General features: G+C 45.8%; 1 protein-coding gene across 8 annotated transcripts in view; it reads left to right on the top strand.

The window, feature by feature from the left end:
• The window catches only part of LOC104012424 (S-adenosyl-L-methionine-dependent tRNA 4-demethylwyosine synthase TYW1), a 110,076-nt gene that overhangs the window by 28,724 nt on the left and 58,382 nt on the right, over positions 1-22,970 (top strand). For all 8 annotated transcript variants that reach the window (XR_015703504.1, XR_015703506.1, XR_015703507.1 and 5 more), the window contains exons 9-11: positions 4,968-5,020; positions 7,981-8,099; positions 17,785-17,894. Coding sequence is in view for 3 of the 8 variants with exons in the window: in XM_087751965.1 (XP_087608091.1) it covers positions 4,968-5,020; positions 7,981-8,099; positions 17,785-17,894 (282 nt within the window). In the remaining 5 variants the exon portion in view is untranslated. The remainder of the gene's footprint in view (positions 1-4,967; positions 5,021-7,980; positions 8,100-17,784; positions 17,895-22,970) is intronic.

Here is a 22,970-nt window from a genome sequence, read left to right on the forward strand (position 1 = left end):
GGCAATCTGAAAAATTCCACTTCTTTCTATTTTGGTATCAAATGCTGATAAAATTTGAACAGGTTCCTTTCACCAACAGTATTTCTTGGGTTTTTTTCTTATTAATTTTCTAGCTTTAGTCAGAATGTTGTCTTTTGGGCAGTGGCTCCAGTGTAGCAATTGTGTTACAACTTTCAAATGGTCCTTAAAGTGGTGGTGATGGATTACTGCTGTGTCACTGACCTTCAGCTTTTAAACCACGCTCCGCAAATCGGCAGGAAATGGGAAACGTTTTTCCCTGTAAACATTCTCCTGGTGTGAAGTTCCCCTTTCTGCGCGGAGCTTCAGCTTTAACAGTTAATCATTGCCTCAAACCAGAGGGCTTTTATTTCTGGCGGTTGCTTGATAGAACCACACTGATTTGCCAGCTGTATATTACTCTTCTTAGGAGAAAAGCCTTCTGAAAGTCACCTGAGTTTGTGAAGCACGTGTGACATCAGCTTGGCTTTTACCAAGCTTACGGTGACTCCGCTCTTGGAGAAGGATGGCTAAGTCTTTTTGAGATGGCTAAGTCTTTTTCTTGTACCTTTTGGGGATTTTTCAACCACTGATCTACTTCATTCTTTCATAATTAAATCTTTTACTTTGTGTTTTCAGAGTCTTCTGTTGAAGCAAGGTTTTGGTGGGGTAGAGGTCTGTACTGGAAGGTGCCTTTGGGTTTTCTTCTGGACATTTTGCCACGTTGGGATAGTCAGCAATCTTTGAAAGCTGTTTAGTATGGCTGTCTTACAGATGCTTTTTTTTTTTTTTTTTTAAGACTCCAGATATCATAATGCTGCCTCTGATTTGGACAGATGTACTTGTAGAAATTTGGTTTATCTTGGCTATGTCTGTTCTTCTTTCAGAATTAAAGTAACGTAATCGCTCACATGCACATAATTCATCCACGTTCAGGAGCTTAGGAAGACTTGTTACGTGTAGGGCACTGGTAAACTAGCACCACCACAACCAGAATACCTTGATATCCTGGAACGCGACATGGGTATGCAGATAGCAGTTTCTTGTCTCAGTGGCTGAGAGCTCCGTAGGGGCCCTCGATGAATTCTTTTGAGTTTCAGAGAATGGACTCTTCAAACTATTATGTACATGATAGAGTTGAAATGCTGCAATGTAGTTTTAAGTGGCTGCAGAACAGTTTTGCCCCAGACGACGTGACGCTGGCCATCTCTTTGGTTAAAAGTCTGTCTGTGGGCTGTTAAACTCCAGTTGGATTGTCAGGGCGAGCAATCACCGAATGTTTAACGCCTAGTGGTGTTGCCTGATAACGCTCACTTCACCCAAAAGCTTGTTTAGAAGCTTAATTCATGTCTTATTATAGCTAAAAATGACACTTAATGAAGTTTGGCAGGCTTCTAGGTCTTCCAAAATTTATCATCTAGAGCAGGATCAGCTAACACAGACTTCCGATCAGACATTCTTGTGCCTTTAGTCAGGAGTCGAGCTGATTACTTTGAGCCTGCTTATTATTTAAGGAGTCCTTTGAATATTAGGCTGTAGAATGGATTGGTTTTGTTCAGCCTTAGTATCTGAAGATACATAGGGACTGTGAGCAGAGTCCCATCAAGACAACACCCTGCTGTATTGCTTGGAAGGTGGTGTATCCAAATATTCACTTAGAGTTATTGCTCACAAGTAATATGTCTTAAGAGCAAAGAAGCGAATGTGTTCACAGCGAGTCCTGGCATAGGTAGGTGCAGATTTCTGGGCCATCAGTAAGATTTGATTCACCCACCATTTGCCTTGGCAGAGCCGCGGTGAAGCTGTAGCAAAGCTGATGGAAGAGATGAGCTAGTCTGACCTTTCAAAAGGGTTGTTCAGCAGAAGCAGCGATGTGGAAACAGAACTGAGAAGACCCTCAGACTGATTCTCCGACGCTTTTTCTCCCATGTTTGGTCTGAAACTCAGTGCTGCTTGGTTCTTGCTTAACCATTTGTACTCTCTTTTAGCCCGAATTGGTTTGCTGCCTGCGTTACTAGCCAGCGGTAAAGCAAGTACTTGAAGAAACGGTTTTACAGAGGTGGAAGGACTCTGCTCACCCAGAGTAGGTGTGTAAAGAGTGTTCAGCGTTGGTCACTAATTTATTTCATTTCCAAGCCTGAAAAAGCACGGCACAGCCAGTGTTCACCGCGATGGCTTAGCAGGGTAACCCCACTTTCTACCAGAGTTACCTCCATGGTGAAGGCCCGAGTTCAGCAGCTTCGTACAGTGCTCTTAAGAAGTTCTGCAGGAATATGCTGTTTCTTCCTGTAACCGTAGCTGTGACTCCTGGCAGCAGCAAATAAGATGAGTAAACCCCTTCTCATCACTAAAGCTGGCTGAAGTTTGTAAGACTCTGTTTTGATGTTGAACGTGTACAATTTTCTTGGCCTTTATAGGAAGCTGTGGGCGCTCCACATGGTGGAAGTTGATTTAAGCAACTTAAGAGAAAATGTCGGAGCTTTGGGCTCCGGAGCTTGGCACCTTGCTCTGTTTAGCTGCTTCCTCTCTTCTCTCAAACAACTCGGTAGCAGATCTGGGCAAGCATGTCCTATTTCCAATTTAATTTTAATCTAAAACCCATTTTAAAGCAGCCATATTACTTCTGGTGACAAGTGATCTGTGAGAGAATAATCTTGCGTGAATGCTGTTGCTGGATTCTGAAAAATGGAAAAAAATACGGCTGGGGCTGTGCTGGTTGACATCAGCCAAGTGTCTGGCTTGGACAGCCGTATTAGAGGCAGGAGGCATGTATCGCCCTTTTCCATGCTCGTCAAGAAATCCAGTAAGGACATGAATTCTAGCAGCGCAGGGGGGTCTTGGTTGAGATTAGACCTTGCTGGACAAGCCTGTTTGCAAAGAAATGTAGAAGAAATAGGCAGGACGGACCCAGGGTGGGAGGGGATGATGTGACGCAGCCGAATGCAGTTGCGCGTACTCGGCTGCGCCTCTGACAAGCGTCTGTCAAAAGTTGCCACAAGGTCGTCTGGGTCTGATCCAGCCCTAGATAAAGGTGTCCAAAATACTGCGTGTGGCTTTGGGGGGACTATCAGTTCCACGTCAGAAGTGCTGGTCGGGGTTACAGTGATGCCTTTCTCCAGGAAAGGATTGGATGATCTGCTTTGTGAAATACCAAGGCTTTTTGGCTTACAGCAATTTGTTCTTCCTTGCTATATTGGCTTAACCCTGAAAATGTATCTGAGGCTTGGAGCTATTCATTTAGGGAGGAAAAGGTTGAAATATTGTCCATTCCTACTGAGCTGGAGGGGGAGCTCAGGACGTGGGAGCAGCCTGATGCTGAATTTGCCAAAGCCTTGCTTAATCTGGCAATCGGCCCCTTTGCCATCTAACGGGGGTCCCTACTGCTTGCTGCTGCCAGCCGCTCCCCTGTGCTGGCCCACGCGTTCGTACAGCCTCCTGCAGAGTCACCTCAGGGAACCCATCAGGCTAAAATTGCATCTGTCCTAAGGTCAGAGCCAGTGCCGGGAGGCAGGAGTAAACATCAGGTCAAGAAGAAAGAGGAGACCGGGCAGATCTCCGCTGGATTTAAGTGGCAGAGTAACTAGAGCAGCGGGTCTAGATGCTGTATGATTCCTTGTTAGCCATGCGTGTCTTCACGTGGTTTGATTTTTTTAGCTGGTGCAGCTGTTGTGGCATCTGCTGTCACTGTAGTTCCCGGCTGGCTCGGTGTCCTTGGAGGTGGAGGGGACTCTGGGGCGCAGTGGCATTTCCCTGGGATCTTGCTGTGCAGGAGATGCACGGTGACAAATGAGCAGGGCAGGGGTAACTGTGCCACCTTTCCTAGGGGGAGGTGAAGGCCAGTTCTGCTGAACAGAGGGCTTTTTTTTTTTTTTCCGCCCTGTTAAGTTCATGCTGGTTGTCAGGAAGGAGACTCGGTACCTAAAATTTGATTTCCTTTGAAAGTGTTAATATGAACATCAGCCTAAAGCGGCTAGTTGAGTCGTACTGGGTTTCAGGACGACGAGGCTGTTGACGTATAAACGCTACTGTGTGAATGACACAGTGAGGCTTCTCAAATCCCTCCTATTTTTATGCTGATTTTGAAGTACTTTTAATCCTTCAGACATATTGGTCTCTAAGCACGTTTTTCAAAGAAGAAAATAACCCAACTCAAGCAGTTTGGGTAATAATAGTACTTAGTGCTTAACGAACGTTGTGGAATTAATCCTCCTGGACCAATAAATTTAAATGAAATTGTGTTGATCTTGGCTGGGGAACAGGGAAGTGATGTGAAATCAGCTTTCCTCTGGGCACGGAGGAACGGCTCCCTCACTGTGGCTCCACCACAGGCCAGCGGAGACAGGACTGGTGAAACTGGTAAACCTGTGAAGTTTGGGTTCAAGCTGAGCCCTGAATTTCAGTTCTCTTCCTCCCCTCTCGCAACTGCACGGCGAGTCGGATGTTGTCCTCCAGGCTTGGTCAGACCTGCTGAGGAGCAGTGGGAACGTGTCGTCTTGGTCCTGGGGAAGAGCCAGTCCTGGGGTGACTGCTTAGGGCCAGGGAGATGCTGCTGGTTCCCTGTCCTGCTCCCTCCCATGTGCTGTCCCTTGGGGTCACTGCAGATGTCTCACGTCGCTGGGCTAGACTCTTTAGTCTGCCATGCTGTTACATGGAAGAGTGTTGTGGCCACCCCCTGTTGATTCAAACAAGACTGGGGAATAGACAGCAATCTCCCATTAAGAGAAATGGTTTCAAGCTGGCCAAAGTCCCTTGGGTGGCCGTGGCCTTTGCTCTGATGTGCAGGCCCCCAGAATGAAACGGAGAGTGCTGTGGGTGGGCACTGACATCTTGCTGGTAGTGTCACCTTTGGGCCAACAGGGAGGAGCAGCATTGAGATGGTGATGCTTAATAATTGTGGGTACCAATTGATACGCTTTGTGTATCGGTTGTGTAAATTAAAATCGATGGTTTGATTTATTTCTTGTTTACAGGTTACAAGCTGATTGGAAGCCATTCTGGGGTGAAGCTCTGCCGGTGGACGAAGGTACGCCCTCTTTTCTTTTCTCATTCTATAAATTAAAAAAAAAAAAAGCTAGAGACTTATTCAGTTATTACAATTTCCAGATGAAATATCCTTTAAAAATGTGATATTACTTGCACAAAACCAAATTTCATCTTCTAAGCTGTAGCTTTGCATTTCAAGCTCTTAAAATCCCGCTGTGAAGAGTGAGAGTGAGACCATGGCAAAGAGCTGGGAACATCATTTTCTCTTGTTTTTCCTGTTATTCTGCTGTCTGCTAAAATATCTCCTGCCTACTGAAATGTATGGCAGGAGCAGAACACCGCAGGGAAAAGTGGGAAGGTTACGTCACCAGTGTGAGGTCTTCTGAAACAAAGATAACGCGGTCCATCACTGCACCCCAACGGGCACACAAGGGCGTTTGAACCGGTTGTTCTGTGACTGATACAGCTGGTTTGTGACACTCACTGCTCCTCCACTGGTTTTCAGCATTTATCAAGTAAGAGTCAGATAGCGAGGTACCTGTCCCTTGTTTAATGCAAGGATTTTTTAACAAATTACTCTTATGGGAGTGTGTGTCTATGTATGTTATGTATATAGTTGTATATAATACGTCTGTGTATGTACACATACGGCCTCAAGCTGCTCCAGGGGAGGTTTAGGTTAGATATTAGGAAAAACTTCTTCACCCAAAGGGCTGTCAGGCCCTGGCCCAGGCTGCCCAGGGCAGTGGTTGAGTCTCCATCCCTGGAGGGATTTAAAGAACGGATAGCTGTGGTGCTTGAGGACATGGTATAGATGGACTTGGCAGTGACAGGTTAACAGTTGGACTCGATCTTAAGGGTCTTTTCCAACCTTGACAATTCTATGATATGATTCTATGTTCATCCCTCCCCACTTTCATCTGTGCGTTTGCTATATATATATATGAAAAAGTCATCCTCCAAGCCCTGCAGTTGTGTATTGTAGGCTATGTAAGCCAGGAGCTTTTCAAGTAGTTTGCAGACTTAAAAATGTTCCCAGCAGAGGCACAGAGCCCTGTAGGCCAAACTTCAGCCACTTCAGTGTGTTTATTTTTTCGGCTGTCCTTTGCAGGTCCCCAAGAAGCTCAGAAGTTGAAGGCTGGTCTATAATGTTATACATTTGGGGAGTAACATTGATATAACATACTAAAGCCTTCAGCATACGTGGGATGATAAACTGTGGGAATCATCACCTCGTTAAAATGCCAGCGCATCTCTAATTCTCTCACTGTGGCAGTGATCAGTTCCTTGGTCTCTCAGCTCTCTTTTTTGCTGCATGATTAACTTTGTTTATTTTTGAAAAGAGCTCTTTGAATGGCAATCACCAAAGTGGGTGGCTGCAGCGAGGTTTTCTTACTGAAATGCCTGATATCAATGAACTGTCTCATCAAGACTCGTTCTTGTGAACTGTTTAAAGAGCCCACCACTGTATTGTCATGAATATTTGTGAGACGTACCGATCCCACTGATGCTTCTGCTGTTTACTCTTACAAATACTTCTCTCTTCTATCATTTTTAGCGTCAGAGAAGGCCATGAAATGTTTAAAGAAAAACTTGTCAAACTTCATCAATGCTGTGACTGAGAGAGAAAACCAGAGACCCTATTTTTATTAAAGAACTGGAATTTAATGCAGCACTGTAAAGTCATTTCACAAGATAAATAGCAGCTCTGTGTGCTTAGATAGGACCACACTATTTTTAGCTTAAGCAGGAATTGAACATAAAGTGTTCTAATAAATTGAGCTGAAATTGGTTACAGGCAGTGGCTTTGACTCAGATTCACACCGATATGTGAATATCTTCAGGAGGCTTGTTTGAGATTTGTATCAGCGGGAAGCAGGAGCAGGACTAGAAGGATTAGTATTAAGTAGAGCTTCATAGCGATATCTCAGATTAAAATGATTGTGTTCTGTCATGTTCTGGAAAAGCGTGTAAAACCCACAAATTTTAGGAAGAGTCGGTTGACGTGCCTGTCTTATGAAATCCAAAATGTAACTTGCTGTCCTAGAATTTGTGAATCTCCTGAAATCTCTATTGTTTGAGGGATGGGTAGAGTAAACAGCATTTTGTTTAATCTCCCAACTGTGTAACAAGGCTGTGCACGTGTTAGGGGTGACCTGTATATTCTTTCCCTGCTGCGCGGTGGAGCCTTTCTCTTGGATCACCAGGACTCTTCAGGTAGAGCAAGGTAGACTAAAAGTTACTGTGTCAAATTTTCTCTGGAGAGTAGTAAAGATTCTTTCTCACTTATTATTAATTAACTGAGATAATGAAAGACAGTCTTTGCTCCAAGCGACTTGCATGCTAAATAGGAGATACCTCCCGGTGGGCTGGCTGCTGCGGTTCTGCTCTGAAGGAAAGCCCAGCGTCCTGCTGGAGCCGCTGACTGGTGTGAACGAGGGTTTATAAGGTCAGGGTATTTATTTAATTCAGTGCTAGAAGAAAAACTCTACTAGACGAATGAAAAGAATTGAGTGTTCAGTAGGGCAGCCTTGAAATTGATCCGTGTTACTCTTTAGTAGGCTTTTACACTAATATTTCATGCAGCTTAAGTGGCTTCACCTGCTTTCTTTTGTTGGCCGCTTCAGTAAAGCACCTTGTTATGCTGTGGTGTTGCAAGTGAGAAGTTATTGATTATGTTAAAGTTTCTCTCCTCTAAAACAGTTGTAAACTTGACATCATGAATGCCTTGTTTCTGTAAGGACGGATATAAACAATCAGACCCTATACTGATCTGCGTGCTCTGAATTTCTCTCTGCATCTGTCGTTATTCAGACTCGTACCACAGCCGTGACCTCGCTTGCGATGTCTGTCGCAGGTGACTTTGAACACCAACGATACCAGTGACTAGTAAATGCAAATATGCCCAGGGAGCAGATTTCAAACCTTTGCACTCAGTTTGGTTGCAGATGGTGTGTTTTAACTGTCTTGCTATTTGTATGTGTCTTTCTCTGCTGTTAGTCGATGCTTCGAGGCAGAGGAGGCTGCTACAAACACACGTTTTACGGAATCGAGAGCCACCGCTGCATGGAGGCCACGCCGAGCCTGGCTTGTGCGAACAAATGCGTCTTTTGCTGGAGGTAAAATACAGATGCAGTTTTACTTAGGGATGGGAGCTCTGTTCCACTCTGTCCCTCTCCTCTTCCTCCAACCTAGAGCAGTGTTACTTGTGTGCCCTTTACACTTGGAAATTGGGGGAGGAAGGGTTTGGAAGGGAGCAGCGTTGCTCCCCCTTCCTACCTGTACTGCTGCTCTTCCGAGAGCCGTGGAGCCCGTGGGTCAGGGATGGTGGGGGTGAGGTGGGTGGGTGGGCTCCACAGCTCGGAGGCTGAAGAGGATCTGAGGGCTCCCCAGTGCCACCTCCCCTAGATCTGCCTCCTGTGCAGCCAGGCCTTGGGCCCCAGCAAGTTTAGAGTAGCTGGGGACCTGCAGAAGCAGGAATCAGGGAGGCAGGAGACAGACACCTCTCCATCTACTGCCCTGCAGTTCCCACTGCTGCCTGCTCCAAGCGCTTCACAGAGGTTTGGTTCCCTCTGGAGATCGCTGTCTGAGGCTCCCCGTGGCTCCTGGTGCTCTGGAGGACATGGGCTGGCTCATGTTGTGCAATGCCACCAAGGTGCTAAGCAACGTGAGTGTCTTTGTTTTGAAATTGGACCCCTTTCCTTATTTGAAGTACCTTCACCCCCACCAATGCAGTTGCATTCTCAGTGAGTGAAAAGTGATGACTTGGTAGCTGTTGCTGTCCTAAAACAGTAACTAATAAATGACTTTCCATTTTAGTCAGTGAAGTGACCCCTTTTCTCAGAGGAATTACTTTGTTGTTGATTCCCCAAAGGAAATGAGCTTTGCCTGGATCTGAACTGTGAGCTGCTCCAGCACTGCTTACTCACTGAAACGCCTGGATTTCCGAGGGAGGTTTTTGCTAGGCTGGGGGAGTGCAGGACGGGATCGGCGAGAGAGAGACTGAGAGGCTCAGCAGAAATAAAAGCAGTGACGTGAAAGGGTGCTGAGTGGGAGGACGTGGAGGTTATTCTTTGAGCTCTTTTGTCTTCTACCTTGCTAGCTAATTCAAACCGTGGGGGCTGCGCTTCCTTTGGTATTTATGCCTACCTCAGGGAGCTGGCTGCCAGTAACGCCCATTCCATCCCTAAGCCTGGATGTCCAGCACCCCAATATTTCCATGCGAAACCAGCCAAATTCCTTTGAGTACCATTTTCTGTCTTTCATAGTCTTCAAGTTTTAATAATGCAAATATTTCATGAGAATATTTAAATGACAGCATCAGTGCAAAAGGACTGCTATAATTTTGAAGGCACTTTGAAGCTGTCTCCCACGTTAGTGTTAAGTATAAGCGTTCGACACTGGTCGTCCTGTTAAGTTTACATTTGGGAGTCTATACCAAAATGTTAAGTGGTGCTCTTGATGGCTTTCATCATAGCCTGGCTTGAAAGGACACAGCAAATAGCATGTTTAATGGGCAAGTTTTGCTGCTTTTCTACAGAGCAATCTAATGACTGGGAAGAAAAATCTGCGGCTCATTCCTTTTATCCAATGTATCAGCCTGCAATGGTGCATTTAATTCTGCACTGGTAGGAAGAAGATTGCCATGCATATTATCCCTCCGTCCCTACACAGAAGGTACATAAACACCAAATAGAAAGCAATAACATCACCAGAACGAGGCATTTTGTTCCTAGTATTGCACTGCAGACCATTTAACACTGTTCCCCTTCAAAATGATCCAACTCTGGTACTTAGCAGCAGCAGCCTGTGTCTGGAGTATGGGACTGAATCAGGGAAGTCAAACTAGTACAAATGGAGAAGTGCAGTAATTGGGATAAATCGCCATGTGTGATACCTTCCATGTGCCTCTAACTCCTCATCCTGTAGCTGTCATTTGTCACTTCTAAGAGGAATCCTGGAAACAGTAGCCCTAATGATAACAAATGCTAGAATGCTTATTTTATTAATGGTAACAACCTGAATGCAAACAGCTTTCTAGGGGACTGTGCTGAAAAATATTCTCATTTATTTACCTTCCGTGGGTGAAATGGGTTGCAGTTGTTGGACTTTTCCATATGGACTGCAGCTGTCTGTCTTCTCTTCTCAGACATCTACAGAGTTGGAAGACTTAAGGCTCAGTTTGAGATTCATTCCAAGGCTTGCTTAATGTACACCTTAAGCTTGACATAAAGCAGAACTGAAAGAAGCTTTCTCTGCTTTGGTTGCTTTTTCAGACCCTGTGCTTGGGCTGCTGCAGCCTTCACGAGGCTGTGAGCTGTGCCAGGTCAGGTTCATTTGGTGCAGGAAGAAACTTCCATGCCCCCCTTCCTCCCCACCAGTTGCATGTCAGCACAGTTTACAAACCCTATAGCCAGGACTATCTAGCGATCTATATTTTTATTATTTTAAACCCACCACGCCTTGCAGATTCCTAACCATATGAGACTAAATGTAGAATCGCAGGCACCAGGGGCTGGGTAGGATAAGCATGTTACCTTCTTATTAGCAGTTACCATCTGTGCTGTTGGAGACATATGAAGCAATAGTTTTGATCTACTGTTGGCAAAATGTTTTTAATACAGGTTTTACGCCTTGCTGGTCTCGTCGTGCAGCTCTGCCCACTAAGTTGCAGATAAGACTGCTGTGATTCTCTTTTTTTTTTTTTCCCTTGATCTCTTCTTTCAGGATTTTGACATTTGTAGAGTCTGCCAATGTTTCCAACTGCATAACCACCGCAACTCTCCCAGGATCGCTGAGGAAAAGGCCAAGGAGCCGGTTTGTTTTCCTCACTTTGGCAAGAAATGCTGTAGTTCAGCCACTTTCCCTGGGAATTGGATGTCATTGTAGTTGGCTGGTCGTGACTGACACGTTTGGGCCCTGAACGAGGCATCATGGGTGGAGCCAGCATCCAAACACACTCAGAAAGTTAGGTTTGTTGTAAAAGATGTAGCTTGACTCTGCACTGGAGACCTTCCTTCTCCTTCTGGCACCTGGTAGATGATGATATCGCGCCTGGTAGATGATGATATCGCGCCTGGTAGATGATGATATCGCGCCTGCCAGGGCACCCTTACTGGTGTGACTGCTGGCTCGTGCTTCCCTGCCTCTCCCCTTCAGAGAGCTGGCTGAGAGGTCGGTGATGCAGGTTTGTAACGTGGCAGCTTCTTTGGAGAGCAGGAAAAGCAGATCGTCCGTTTGTGTGGCGTTCCCCCTGCAAGGCAGCAGTCATGCTGCGCTGAACTCCTGAGGCTGTTGCATCAAGAGCAAGGGGGGGGGGGGGAAAGAAACACCTTAATTACTGCAACATCCCTAAGTTATAATTCTCCCTACAAAAAGTCTGTCACTATCCATTATTGCTCTCAGCTGGTCTCGCTGTGGTTGTAATGTCTCTTTAGCTTAATTGTCTAAATGGAAATGTGCAAGTGACCAAATCTTTTAATCAATTAGAGCAAGTCTGGGGACCGAGGCTTTCTGATACTGTGTATTGCTGCACAGTCACCAGGCAAACCTGATTTGATTATGTTTTCTGGCAGAGTTTCTAAAGCCCAATCAATTATTGTGGAGAGATGGAACAGCTAAATAAGATTTAAATTAATAGGGTTTATTATTTTTGCATCTGAGGAGGAGGCAAACCAGGCAGAGTGAAATATCCCTAAAAGAAATTGGTTCATATTTCTTCTGTAACTTTTTGGTGTTTATACCTGTACTTGAAGGCTTCAGCTTTAACTTGTACCGTAGACAACAGCTGAAGTTCTGTTCAGACGACCTAAAGAAGTGTGTGGCCAAAAGCCAGAGACCACAGTAAACCCTGCAAAATGAAGAGATTGATCATCTCCCATAGGAGAGGTACTTAATAAGGTCTTGAAAAAATTAAGGAGAAACTGAAAACATAGATTAAAACAAAAGCTTCTCCTTACGTAACTTGACTCCAGAAGCTAAATTCTTCAGGGAAATGTGAACTATTATGATATCAAAGGAGTTGACGCTGCAGGCTTGTAAAACTTTGAACCTGAGCCTAAAAGCTCAGAGAGTCTCTCTGCATCTCCAGCCTCCCGTCCTTGTTCTGCTGAGTTAATAGTCTCTTCTTCCAGTGTTTCAATTTGGTTATTTTTTTGTTTACAGAATTAATATATCATGACCCAAGGTTCATTGTTTTCTTCAGATTTGACTCTTCGCCCGTTTGTTGTCCTTCGGGCCCGTCTTGTCTTCCCGGAGCTCGCGGGAGCGTTGGCGCTGTGCCGAGGCGCTGGCAACGCGGTCGGTGCTCGCTGTTTGCGCAGGACGGGGTTGCATCAGCTGCTCCGTACGGCGCACAGGGGTGCGTTGCGCGGGGTGGCTCTCGGTGTTAGTTAGACGCCGTTTTGCCAAATCAGGCACAGAAGCGTGGGGGTAAGGTCACTGTAAATGCACTTAGTCCCCAAAGTAGCATCTGCTGTGTGAGGATTTCCAGCTTAGACTGTGCAGTGGGCAGTATTTTCATTCCTGTTATGCAGAAGAGTTATGATAGGAAGAAAAAGTACCCTGCCAGCAACTTACTGGGATGGAAATCTATGCTTTTCAACCTTGTACAGCCTGACATGCAAGCTAATTTTGAAATAATCTTTGAGAGTGTGCTGAGCACGGTTTGCTGGGAAGGAATGAAATATGTTGATGCAAGCACAGGACAGACTTCTGGGAGGTGATCAGCATTGCCTGCCTTTCTAGAAACTGAGCTCCTTTTAAAAAAAAAAAGTGAGCATTTCTTAGAGTTGGGATGTAGTTTTTCAGTATGGGCCATCTTCCATCCTTAAGATTCCAGAAGTGTGACTTAGAAAAGAATCATAGAATCGTTTAGGTTGGAAAAGACCCTTAAGACCATCAAGTCCAACCGTTAACCCAGCACTGCCAAGCCCACCACTAAACCATGTCCCTAAGCACCACATCTCCCTGACTTTTAAATACATCCAGGGATGGAGATTCAACCCCTGGCCTGGGCAGCCTGTGCCAGGGCCTGACAGCCCTTTCGGTGAAGAAATTTTTCCTAATATCCAACCTAACCCTGCCCTGGCGCAGCTTGAGGCCGTTCCCTCTCGTCCCATCGCTTGTTCCTGGGGAGAAGAGACCGACCCCCCCGGCTCCAGCCTCCTTTCAGGCAGTTGCAGAGAGCGATGAGGGCTCCCCTCAGCCTCCTCTTCTCCAGGCTGAGCCCCCCCAGCTCCCCCAGCCGCTCCTCCCCAGCCTTGGGCTCCAGCCCCTGCCCCAGCCTCGCTGCCCTGCTCTGGCCACGCTCCAGCCCCTCCGTGGCCTTCGTGGGGTGAGGGGCCCAGCGCTGAGCACAGCATTCGAGGGGCGGCCTCACCAGTGCCCAGTACCAGAAGTGGGTTCTTCTAAAAATGTTCTGAAGTTCAGTCCTCTTCGTTCAGAGGAACCGGCAAAACCAACCTGGTCTAAAGTCCTCACTGTAGGTACTATGATGAGTTGCTGCTAGGTGTTGCAATATGACCAAGTAATTTCACAAGGAGAAGACTAAATTTATTTTGATTGAGCAGCTGATTTGAAAAACCTTAGGAAGTTAGTGAGGGTTCAGCTGCAGTGCACTCCTAGTGAAAATGTAGGGGTTGTAGGTTGATTTATTTTGTTTAATCTAAAATTCATCAATTCCTTTTGGGCTTTTTCATCTGTTTCTGAAAAATCTTTGTATTTAAGTTGATTTTAAAACATGAGAAAAGTCCAAATTTTCTTTTAAAAATACTGAATATTTTGTAATTTTTAAAGTGAGAGTTTTCTTTGGATGTTCAGATATCCAAACATTTGACTTCAGCCTTATTTCCCCAGTTTTTTCTTCTCTGAAATTGTTTATCAGCATTTAGGAATAATTCCATGCCTTCTGTGCCTGATTTGTGCTCTCTTACAAAACAGTGCTACTTACAGAGTGTTTCTTTGGGCAGATTATGAGAATATTGGGTACGATGGTGTCAAAAGCCCAACCTCTTCTCCCTTCCCTTTGCCTACAAGGATCAGGGATGGGCTTGGCGTGAAAAGCTGTCAGCAGGTTCATGTTGGCTGTTACCTATCTCAGTGCTGTGTTCTGGGCTCACAAACTCACATCTAATCCAGTATGTCCTGAAGAATTAAAAGTTAAGAGGGGCTGGTATAGAAATCTGTGGTTCCTGCTAAAGTGGGCATTGCATTTGTACTTTTTCTGGTGTGTTTTAAATCACTTCTAGATGCTCACAAACTTTCAGCTTATTGCCAGCGACTCTGATGCTGTCAGCCAATTCATCCAACATGCTCTAGGGTGAGTTTAGCCATCCCAGTGAAAACATTTCATTTAGATGAAATATCTCCAACCTGTCGTCTTCCTTGTCCAATCTGGGTTCTTCCCATTGCCATCAGGAGAAAGTAGAAGAGAAGGCGCAAACAGGCTGCTTCTTATCGCAGAGAAACATTAAACATTGTTTGCTTGTGCATCGGACAAGCTTTTTCCTCCGTCTCCTCTTACTCCTCATGCTGTTAGAGGAAAGTCTTTCCTGTTGGCCCTTTTGCATGTCCTTTGTTAGTTGTATCTGATTTTCTGCCTTGACCTTTCCGATGGTGACTCTGTGTTCTTGTGCTCTTCCTTTTATTTTCAGCTGGAGGATCGCAAGGTTGCAGAAGAGCCTGTGATTCTGCCAGATTGGTTTCTTGCTACTCTTCATGTCTTTGCTTTTCATTACTTTTTATTATTTGCTTTTTATTACGTTAGCACTTCTGCCTTAATAAGGTTTAAAAAACTGCCAGTTCTCCTGAACTCCTTTGCCCTTAAACTCTTTTCCTCTGGGATCTCACCTGCCAGTCCTCAGGGGTCACTGAAGTCTGCTTTCCTGAACTCTTGGCTTTGTTCTGCTCTTTCCCTCCCGTCCCTTCCCAGGAGCCATGGGCTCTGTCCTTTCACCATCACTGCCACCAGTGTTTCTTCACCTTCATCTTCCCCACCAGGTATCAACATCCATCAGTTGATTCCTGGAGTAAATGATACTTCATACCCGTGCTGTATTTTCCCTCAAAGTTTCTTGGAAGACTTCATAATACTAAGCGTTGCTCACAGAACCGAGCGACCATTTTAAAAGAGGGTATCAAGCAAAAGCGGATTTATTAAAATAATACACAAGTGATTGGGGAGGGGGATGCACTGCCCCCCCGAAGAATACACCTTCACAGAGGTCTGACTGACTGCCAGGGACACTGTGGTAAAGCTGGCAAATAATACTGGTAGATGCCAGGACTGATGAGAAGGCAAATATGGCTGGGTTCGAGGCGGTCCTGTTAGCCAGGGGAGAGCGGGAGCGAGCTGGGAGCTCCCCACCGCATTTCATGCAGCCTTGCATCGCTCCGTGGTGGTGGGGCTCTGTGGCAGCGATGGCTTGTCTCTGAGGTATCAAATCAAACCTGTTTCGCACCTGGAATCTCTAATAAAATATGGATTTTCTGGTGTGGGGGGGTTTGGGCAAGATTTTTTTTTTTTGGCTTGTGTTATTTTTGGAAGGGAAGCGATACCATGCACAATTACAAGGCTTGAGTAGCTGGTGAGGCAGATGATGCGGAGGGTCACAGAGCCTGCAGGGGAATGGGGAGGTGACAGTGAAATTCTGTCTTGTGCCAGGGACTGTGAAACAATCTCATCAGCCCCAAGACATTACTTTTTCCCCCCTCTATTAGAAGAGAAACTGCTTTTTGCCAAATAAGCTGCTTTGTAGACATGACCTGGTATGTTTGTTAAGCAATTAGAATGTGTTAAAAATTCAAGGACTGTTAGACACTAATAATTAATAGCTGTCCAGCGCGCATCAAGAGCCTATTGATTTTCTGCCAACTTGCCCTATTAAATACACAAGGTACAAGTTATGTAGTTAAACATGTAAGAGTTTTATAAATGCCTTTTATAGTTGGCATTCAGAAAACTTTCCATGTTGGCAGACAGGAGAGAAAAAAAAAAAAGGAAATTCAAAAAGCAAAGCTGTTTTAGCTTAAAGGATCTTTGAGATGGCAAAGTAGTTTGAGAGCAGCGTTTGAATCTTTGCTCTTGAAGCAGATGAAGAAATGTTTGGGCCAAAGGGCTGTTTTTACTGATGCCAGGTCTAGAATTTGTTTCTTTTAGCACTGTCAAAGTGTGGAGCTGCAGGTCTTTCTCACTTGGAGAAGTCAGTGGGAGGCTTTTGATTGTCTTCAGTAAGCACTGGACCAGCCACTTCATTCTCAGAAAGTGCTTCCCTCTGTCTTCTCTGCTTTAGTTAAATGCTGGGCGTCGTGTCCTAATGCCGGTGTGGCTGGAAGGCTGAATACAGCAGGTAACCTCACAGTCGCCTCCGTGGCTGGCTTCCAGGGATGATGGAGAGTGGTAAAAGAAACAGAGATCAGCTGGTCAGAAAAGAGTTTCAGGCATATATATTGGTTGATCTTGTTTTCTTGTCCAGAGCTATGTTAATCCAACAGTGCTGTTTTGGAAGACGCTGCAAAATGTGCTACTCTTCTATTAATAAATAATTCTATGAGCTGCAGTAGAATTGGTAGGGGAAAAGCGGAGGAACTTTTGTAGCATATTTTGGATAAAAGCAGGAGAAGATGGAGAGAGAACAAGGAGGTGAAAGCACAGAAATTTGTTGATTTTCTTGGGATGATACTTAAAGGCTGAATTACTCCTGTTCAATGCCCATCTAAGTGCAGCGAGGTTAGTGGGAAATTCCTCTCACCAGGGAGAGGTCTGTGCCCTTGTACGGGCCCTCTCCAGGTTGTGTTTGTCCAGGGGTGAGCATGATGGGTGCCACACCAGTTGCTTGTAATATTTCATTTGCTGGTCAGGATGCATTTTTTTTTTTCCAGATGACTTACAATGGCTTTGTAACATCCTCTCATGCTAATGAAATAAGGAATGGGGAGAAATTCCATATATTTTTCAGCTGCTTGGGTGGATTTGCGTGGGTAGGCTTTTTCCGTTTTTAAGAAAACAGAATATGGGTACAGTGGTCCTTTCCAGGTAGGCAGGGTTGGCTTCCTAACCCCGTGTGACACAAGCTGTCCCTCAGATGGAAGATCAGTGGTTTTTATCCTGCAATCTGCTTGGCTCAGAGACATTAACATTTTATCTTTATTTTTTGCATTTGGGTTTCAGTCACATGGTAGCTAGCAGATCTCGGAAGTGATGAGAAGCCCCTATTGAGTAAATCTGGGAGATTAACCCCATCCACCAGCAATGCATCTCCAGCGTACTGCAGACTTCCTAGTCTCTTCATCTAGTTTGAAGTAGTTTGCCCTCATCTGCCTTGTTACTAAAGCATTACACCAAGATTGGGTTAGAAACAAATCCTGTCTTTCTCAGGGGGGCAATTGGTACCTTTGCAGCGGAACTAAAAATGGCTTAGGACCTTCCTTTTCTAGTGCTTTGCGCAGCTGTGGTGAGAAGAGGAGGTAGAACCAGTTTTCCTTTCTTTACAGAGGTCTTTCTGGCTGCAGAGCATCATTTTAGCTTAGAAACCTTTTACCTGTGATTCAGAATGGGTATGTTAAGTTTAATATAAGCTTCAAGGTCCATTCTTCCTTCTGGGGAGACTACAGCCTGGAAGGGGAGGGGTATGAGAATGGCGATCAGCGATGACATCTCAAAGTTGTGTCAGAAGCAGGATATTGCTGAGAATTTCTTGTTGCTTTTAATATTATTAAACAATGCCAAAGTCCCCAGGGTGACAGATGGGTTCTTCCATGTATGCTACAAACGGCAGCGAATAACTCTGTCTCTTTTTCCTTCAGACATCATACAAATCCAGTGGGCACAGAGTGGCGATGGAAGATGGACCAACCTGAAAGGATCTTGCAGGAGGCTATTGAGAACCATCAGAATATGATCAAGCAGTTCAAAGGTAACTTCTCCCACTCCCTCCCTATTAATGATGCTTTTGGACGAGAACCAGCAGTAGCATCTTCAAAGCATAGATGTAAACATTCTGGTCATCTGTGAAATGCTGGGAAGGAGGCGTGAGATTTCTAATACCAGAAAGACAGGTAAGGGAGAAGAAACTTTTCTGGCACACTTACTGTTTTCTGAGACGTTCTGCCTTGTTTTTGACTTTAGAACACGAGTCAGCCGTTGGGTATCTACTGCTGCCTTGAGGGAGCAGAGCGGAGTTGCCTCTTGTGCATCTTGGTAGTTGTCGTGTCCTTTCCCTTGGTGTGCACGGAGGCTTCCGCAGGGATTAAAGCTGGCCTGGATGATGAGGAATCCTGCTTCTTATGTAAAAGTGAGGGCAGGTAGAAGGCAAAAGGAATCAACCTCTAACCTGATAGGAAATATACTGCCCAGCCTTAATCCCCTGGGAGATTTTGCGTTAGCTCTGAAACTTGTAGACTGCATTTTTCTCATTAATGAGTGAGCAGTAGCATTCAGGGTGTTGTTATTTTCAGGAATTACTCAGTACGTCTGCCTGTGACTGAAGCTGCAGTTACACAGCACCTCTGGGAAGTGCTGTATTTTGCTTCCCATAGGAACTCCTTGTGAGTTTGTTCTTTATTCGTTATGTGTCTATATATATAGATGGTTTGGGTTTTTTTCTTTCTTCCCAAACGTGATAAACTTGGTTACTCTGCCAAGGTCAGCTTTGTGTGCTGGGAGGGCTGGCCAGCTTGGCAGGACAGGTCTAGGACTCCGCTCGTCCTAACTGACAGCGGAGGCTGTGCGAGCAGCAGGAGTGGAGTGAAGCATCCATAAAATGTGCAAGATGAGCCTTAGTCTTGGCTGTCATTTTGGGAACCCGTTTGTTTATGTTGGCTGTGCAGAGAGAGAACCTAATGGATTAAAAATTTGACAGGCAAAAAAAACCCTTCTGTCAGCAGTGCGGAGTTGCTCTGTCTCGTTCGCTGGAGTTATATAATAGGCGGAAAAATAACTCAAGTTAGGGCCTCATGAGCTTCGTTTTCATCAAGTGGCTGGTTTGAATCAGCTTGCACTCAGACCAGCAGCTCCAGGGAAGACAGTTCGCTGGGAGCTCCCGCGCTGAGCTGGATAGGGAGCTGCCAGAATAACCGGACCTGCCCGCACTCTGCCTGTTGCACCCGTGTGGTCCGGTGGACTGGGTCACAGCTCTAGAGCTCATCCAGGGGAAAGCAGTGAAGGTGCTGTAGTGGGATAGGGAAAAATGATGTTAATTTGGTAGGGGAAGCTTTCCTGGGGGAAGAGGTAGTGAGATGAGGAGTCAGTGGAGGAGGTAGTTGGTGTCAGCAGTGCATCTTCCTTCAGATGAAGCAAAGCATGGCTGTCAGTGCTCAAGGCAGGGCAGTCTGTAAGGAAGCACAGGTCTCATTCCTTAGCCTCGATGTTTCTTTTGCACCGCAGCCACGTGGGCAGTGTGGGGAGAGGGCTGAGTTAAGGCAGGATGCCTGCGGCGGTGCTGCCTGACTGGCTGGGCCCGAGCTGCTGCAGGGTTTCATGGCTGCCTGGTAACTCGGCTGGTGGGATGCCGTGCCAGCACAGCAGGAGTTCGGGTACAGGTGGTTTGCAGGAGTGAAGAGCATGTAGGATGTCAAATTTTGTCTGGAAGGCTATCACAACCATAGAAGACTGTTACAGCTATCAACGAGAGTATTCATGTTTAACACTTAAGGTACTGAGCACTTTTCAAACTCTTCTCTTTTATTCAGTCTATTCTGGATAGCCAGGCTCTTAGATGAGTTGAAATGTGGCTGGGTGTGCTGAAAGGATTGTGATCGGTAGCTCGAGGTCAGTTTGGTGGCTGATAACAAGCGGAGTACTTCAGGGGTTGATCCAGGAACCCATGTTGTACAGCATCTCCATCAACAGATGACAAATACACCCTCAGCAACTTTGCAGGTGATACCAGTTTAGGGAGGGTGGCAGGCACACGCAGTGGCACAGCTTTACTTCAGTGGGACCTTGAGAAACAGGATTTTTGTGCCAACAGATGCATGTGGAGTTCAGCAAGGAGTGGAAGGTTCTGTATGAGAGTGTTATAACCCCATGTCAGTCCGTGCTGGGAGACCCACCTGCCATGGTAGAACAAGGGACAACAGACTTGGGTTTCTGTTTGGGAGGTTCAAGTTAGACATCAGAATAAGCTTGTTCAGCCGAGGTGGTGCCCAGAGAGCTGGGGCACCCTCCAACCTTGGAGGCTTTCAAGTCTGTTAAGTGAAGCCATTATCACCCCGGTCCGTCTCTGAGCAGGAGGCTGGACTAGAGACCTGCAGGAGCCCCTCCTAACCAGTCATTCTGTGACTTTTATGATTGTTAAAATTGAAAGTCTTAAACAATAACAACCCCCCTCCTTTTTATGAGGCAAGACCTGACTCAAAATCGTCATTTATATTTGCTTAGGAAGAAGGCACGTGTGGTTTAAAGCGATGACTAGATTTGCATGCAGTTGCTGATGGAGTATCGAGGGTATACTTGGGAAGGCAGGATTTGCCCTCGAGCTGTGCAGTACTGATGCAGCGTGGTGGAAGTGTTGCCCCTGTATGGCAGAAATATACGTTGCTTGCACTAAGGAGGTGAAAAGCAAGTTATTTTGCAGATGCTCAAAAGCCCTACCTTCTTCTGAAAGCTGAGTGCAAGAATCTGTTTAAACCCAACTTCAGACGAAGGAATAACCCTCTCCTCCCCTTACTACCCCTGGCGTCTTCCCAAAAAGGGTTGGCAAGAACGACAGGTTATAGATGGACTTGGCAGCATCTGAAAATATTCCCAAAGTGTTGAAAGGCCTGTAAGGACATCCTAATTCTCTCTTTTCAGAGCTTATTTATGAATTTGTTTAATGGAAAATTTTTCCTGAAACTTGCATGTACATCCTCGGCAAAGTTACCCTTGACCTGGGGCTGTGAAAGGAGAAAGACCGGAAAAAAAAAAAAAAAAGGCTCTGGACTAGGGCTGTGCTGCAAAGTGGAAAAAGAAAGGATGTGTTACTTTTTCAGAGTGATAGATGGCAACACGCTTCCTGTCTTGGGAGCCTAACAGCCAAAGGTTTATTAAGGAGAAGAGAAATCAGTAAGAAAAGCCCAGCTGCTTGCTGTTACCTTTTGTGAATTTTACATTGTCGCTTCCCTGAGGTGCATGTGAAAATATTGTTAGAGCAGAATCAGCGAAAGCAAAATTGAGTTGAAACACTGTGCGGCAAGCTGAAGCCGGGGAGAGTTAAAAGATGCGCAGTGCCTTGCAGGACAGAAGTCCCTGCGTGCCGTGCCAGAGCTGCGCTCGGTCCAGGTTTGAAGTGCCTCAGGCAGAAAACGTGGCTGTCTACTTCCAGCAAACTTAGCAGCACTCTGCAAATAGGTTAGACTTTATTATGATTGATTTTAAAAGAAAAAAACCAAACAAACCACCAAACCCCAAGGCTTGAGCTGGACTAGATTGCTTTGTTGAAGAGGAGGCCAGGTTGCGGCTGGGCTCCGGGCGCTGGCTGGGCACCCACAGGGGCTCCGGAGGAGTTTCCAGCACGGTGCTGCACACGTCGGCTGAGATGTTTGAACACTGACCCGCAACGTAGAGCGGCCCAGACTATTTGGGCTACTGGAGAAGAAAAGCACAGGGGAAAATGTCTTAGCTAGAGAGCCCTCGAGGTTGTTGAGTGTCTGGTAATGCTGCTCAGATAACACCCAAAGCTGTCCGAATAAATCGGTGCTCTCGCTAGTACCATACCACAGCTTGGCATTCAGGTACGCGCATACGGACATCTCTGTGCGCCAAAGGAAATGTGAGTTAATAGGATGCTTTATTAATGCCATGCGTTGTACTAAAAATGAGATCATCTTTGAAGGCACAGGAGAATTCTTGGGGACCCTCTATCCTAGAGGATATCCTAGAGGATAGCCCTCTATCTTGTAAGAGTCCCTACGTGTGGTTTTAGAGATGATGCTATGTCATCTTCTCTTTTATTGTTGCCATAGTTTGTACCGTTTTTGAAGACCGTAGACGTTAGTTAATGTCACATAATTTTCTTTTAGAGTAACTGATGGCGAGACATCTTACTGATGGGGAGCTAAGGTGGGAAGTTGTGAAGTCGTTTATTTGATGGATGCATTTTCTAGGTAGCAACTAGTAAATCTCTGTGCCCTTACGAAGGGCGCACACAGAACGGCAACAACGTTCAAAAACAGGAGAGTGGGAGTCTGATAATAACAGCCCTGGTTCAACTTGGGGAAAAATGAAAACATAAAAATGCATGACCTGAACTAGGAAATCCTAAGACCACCTGTGTGCCTTGCTGTAAGAGTGGCTAAAGCAGGTTCCTTGTGTCCCCAGGCACTTGTGAGGACTGGTGTACAGGTACTTGCAGAGGGGTACCCGAAGTCAACAACCAGCCTCTCTAGGGTGATGTGCCAGATGATGCTTTTCTTTCCCAAATTAAAGTGCACCAGTAGGAGAGCAGCTGGCATCAGCTTTTCAAAGGAGATGTGCTGATCGAAGGAAGCTGGGCTGCGTGCTCTGCTGAGATCGGAGCTCCGCAGGAGCTGCAAGCTGTACGCCATGCCTCTTGCAGAGGCTTCTCGAGTTCCTACAGCTCCAAGCTCCGGCACCTGTGTTGGGCCTGCTGCATGCCATACAAAACCTGCCCAGGCTCTGACTTCGCTGCAGTTCATTGACTGAAGGCAGAAGGCGGCTCATCTACGGAGCAGAGGTTGAGCGCTGCAGTGGTGTGGCAGCCAAAAGCGCAGGAGAGTTCGTGTGCTCTGTGGCATACCCACTAATCCTGCGTGGTTTATCCCTGTCTAGCTTGTGATTTACATGGTCAAATGATTGCATACAAAACCTCCGCCCTCCTCTGGAGTGTATTTACTATATGCCAGATTTGCTGTCAACTGTTTTGAGAAAGTCACTCTCAAACTTTACGTGACGTTGGAATTTTTTTCTGTCTGCTTATAAAGCTGGCATGGTAATTATCGTAGTCCAATTGCTAGATGCTGAGAGAAAGAAATCAATTAATTCCAAAAAT

This window comes from Nipponia nippon, unplaced genomic scaffold (assembly GCF_047370975.1).
Source record: "Nipponia nippon isolate SJK-2023a ecotype South Korea unplaced genomic scaffold, ASM4737097v1 scaffold_15, whole genome shotgun sequence".
In the NCBI taxonomy this organism is placed as follows: domain Eukaryota; kingdom Metazoa; phylum Chordata; class Aves; order Pelecaniformes; family Threskiornithidae; genus Nipponia; species Nipponia nippon.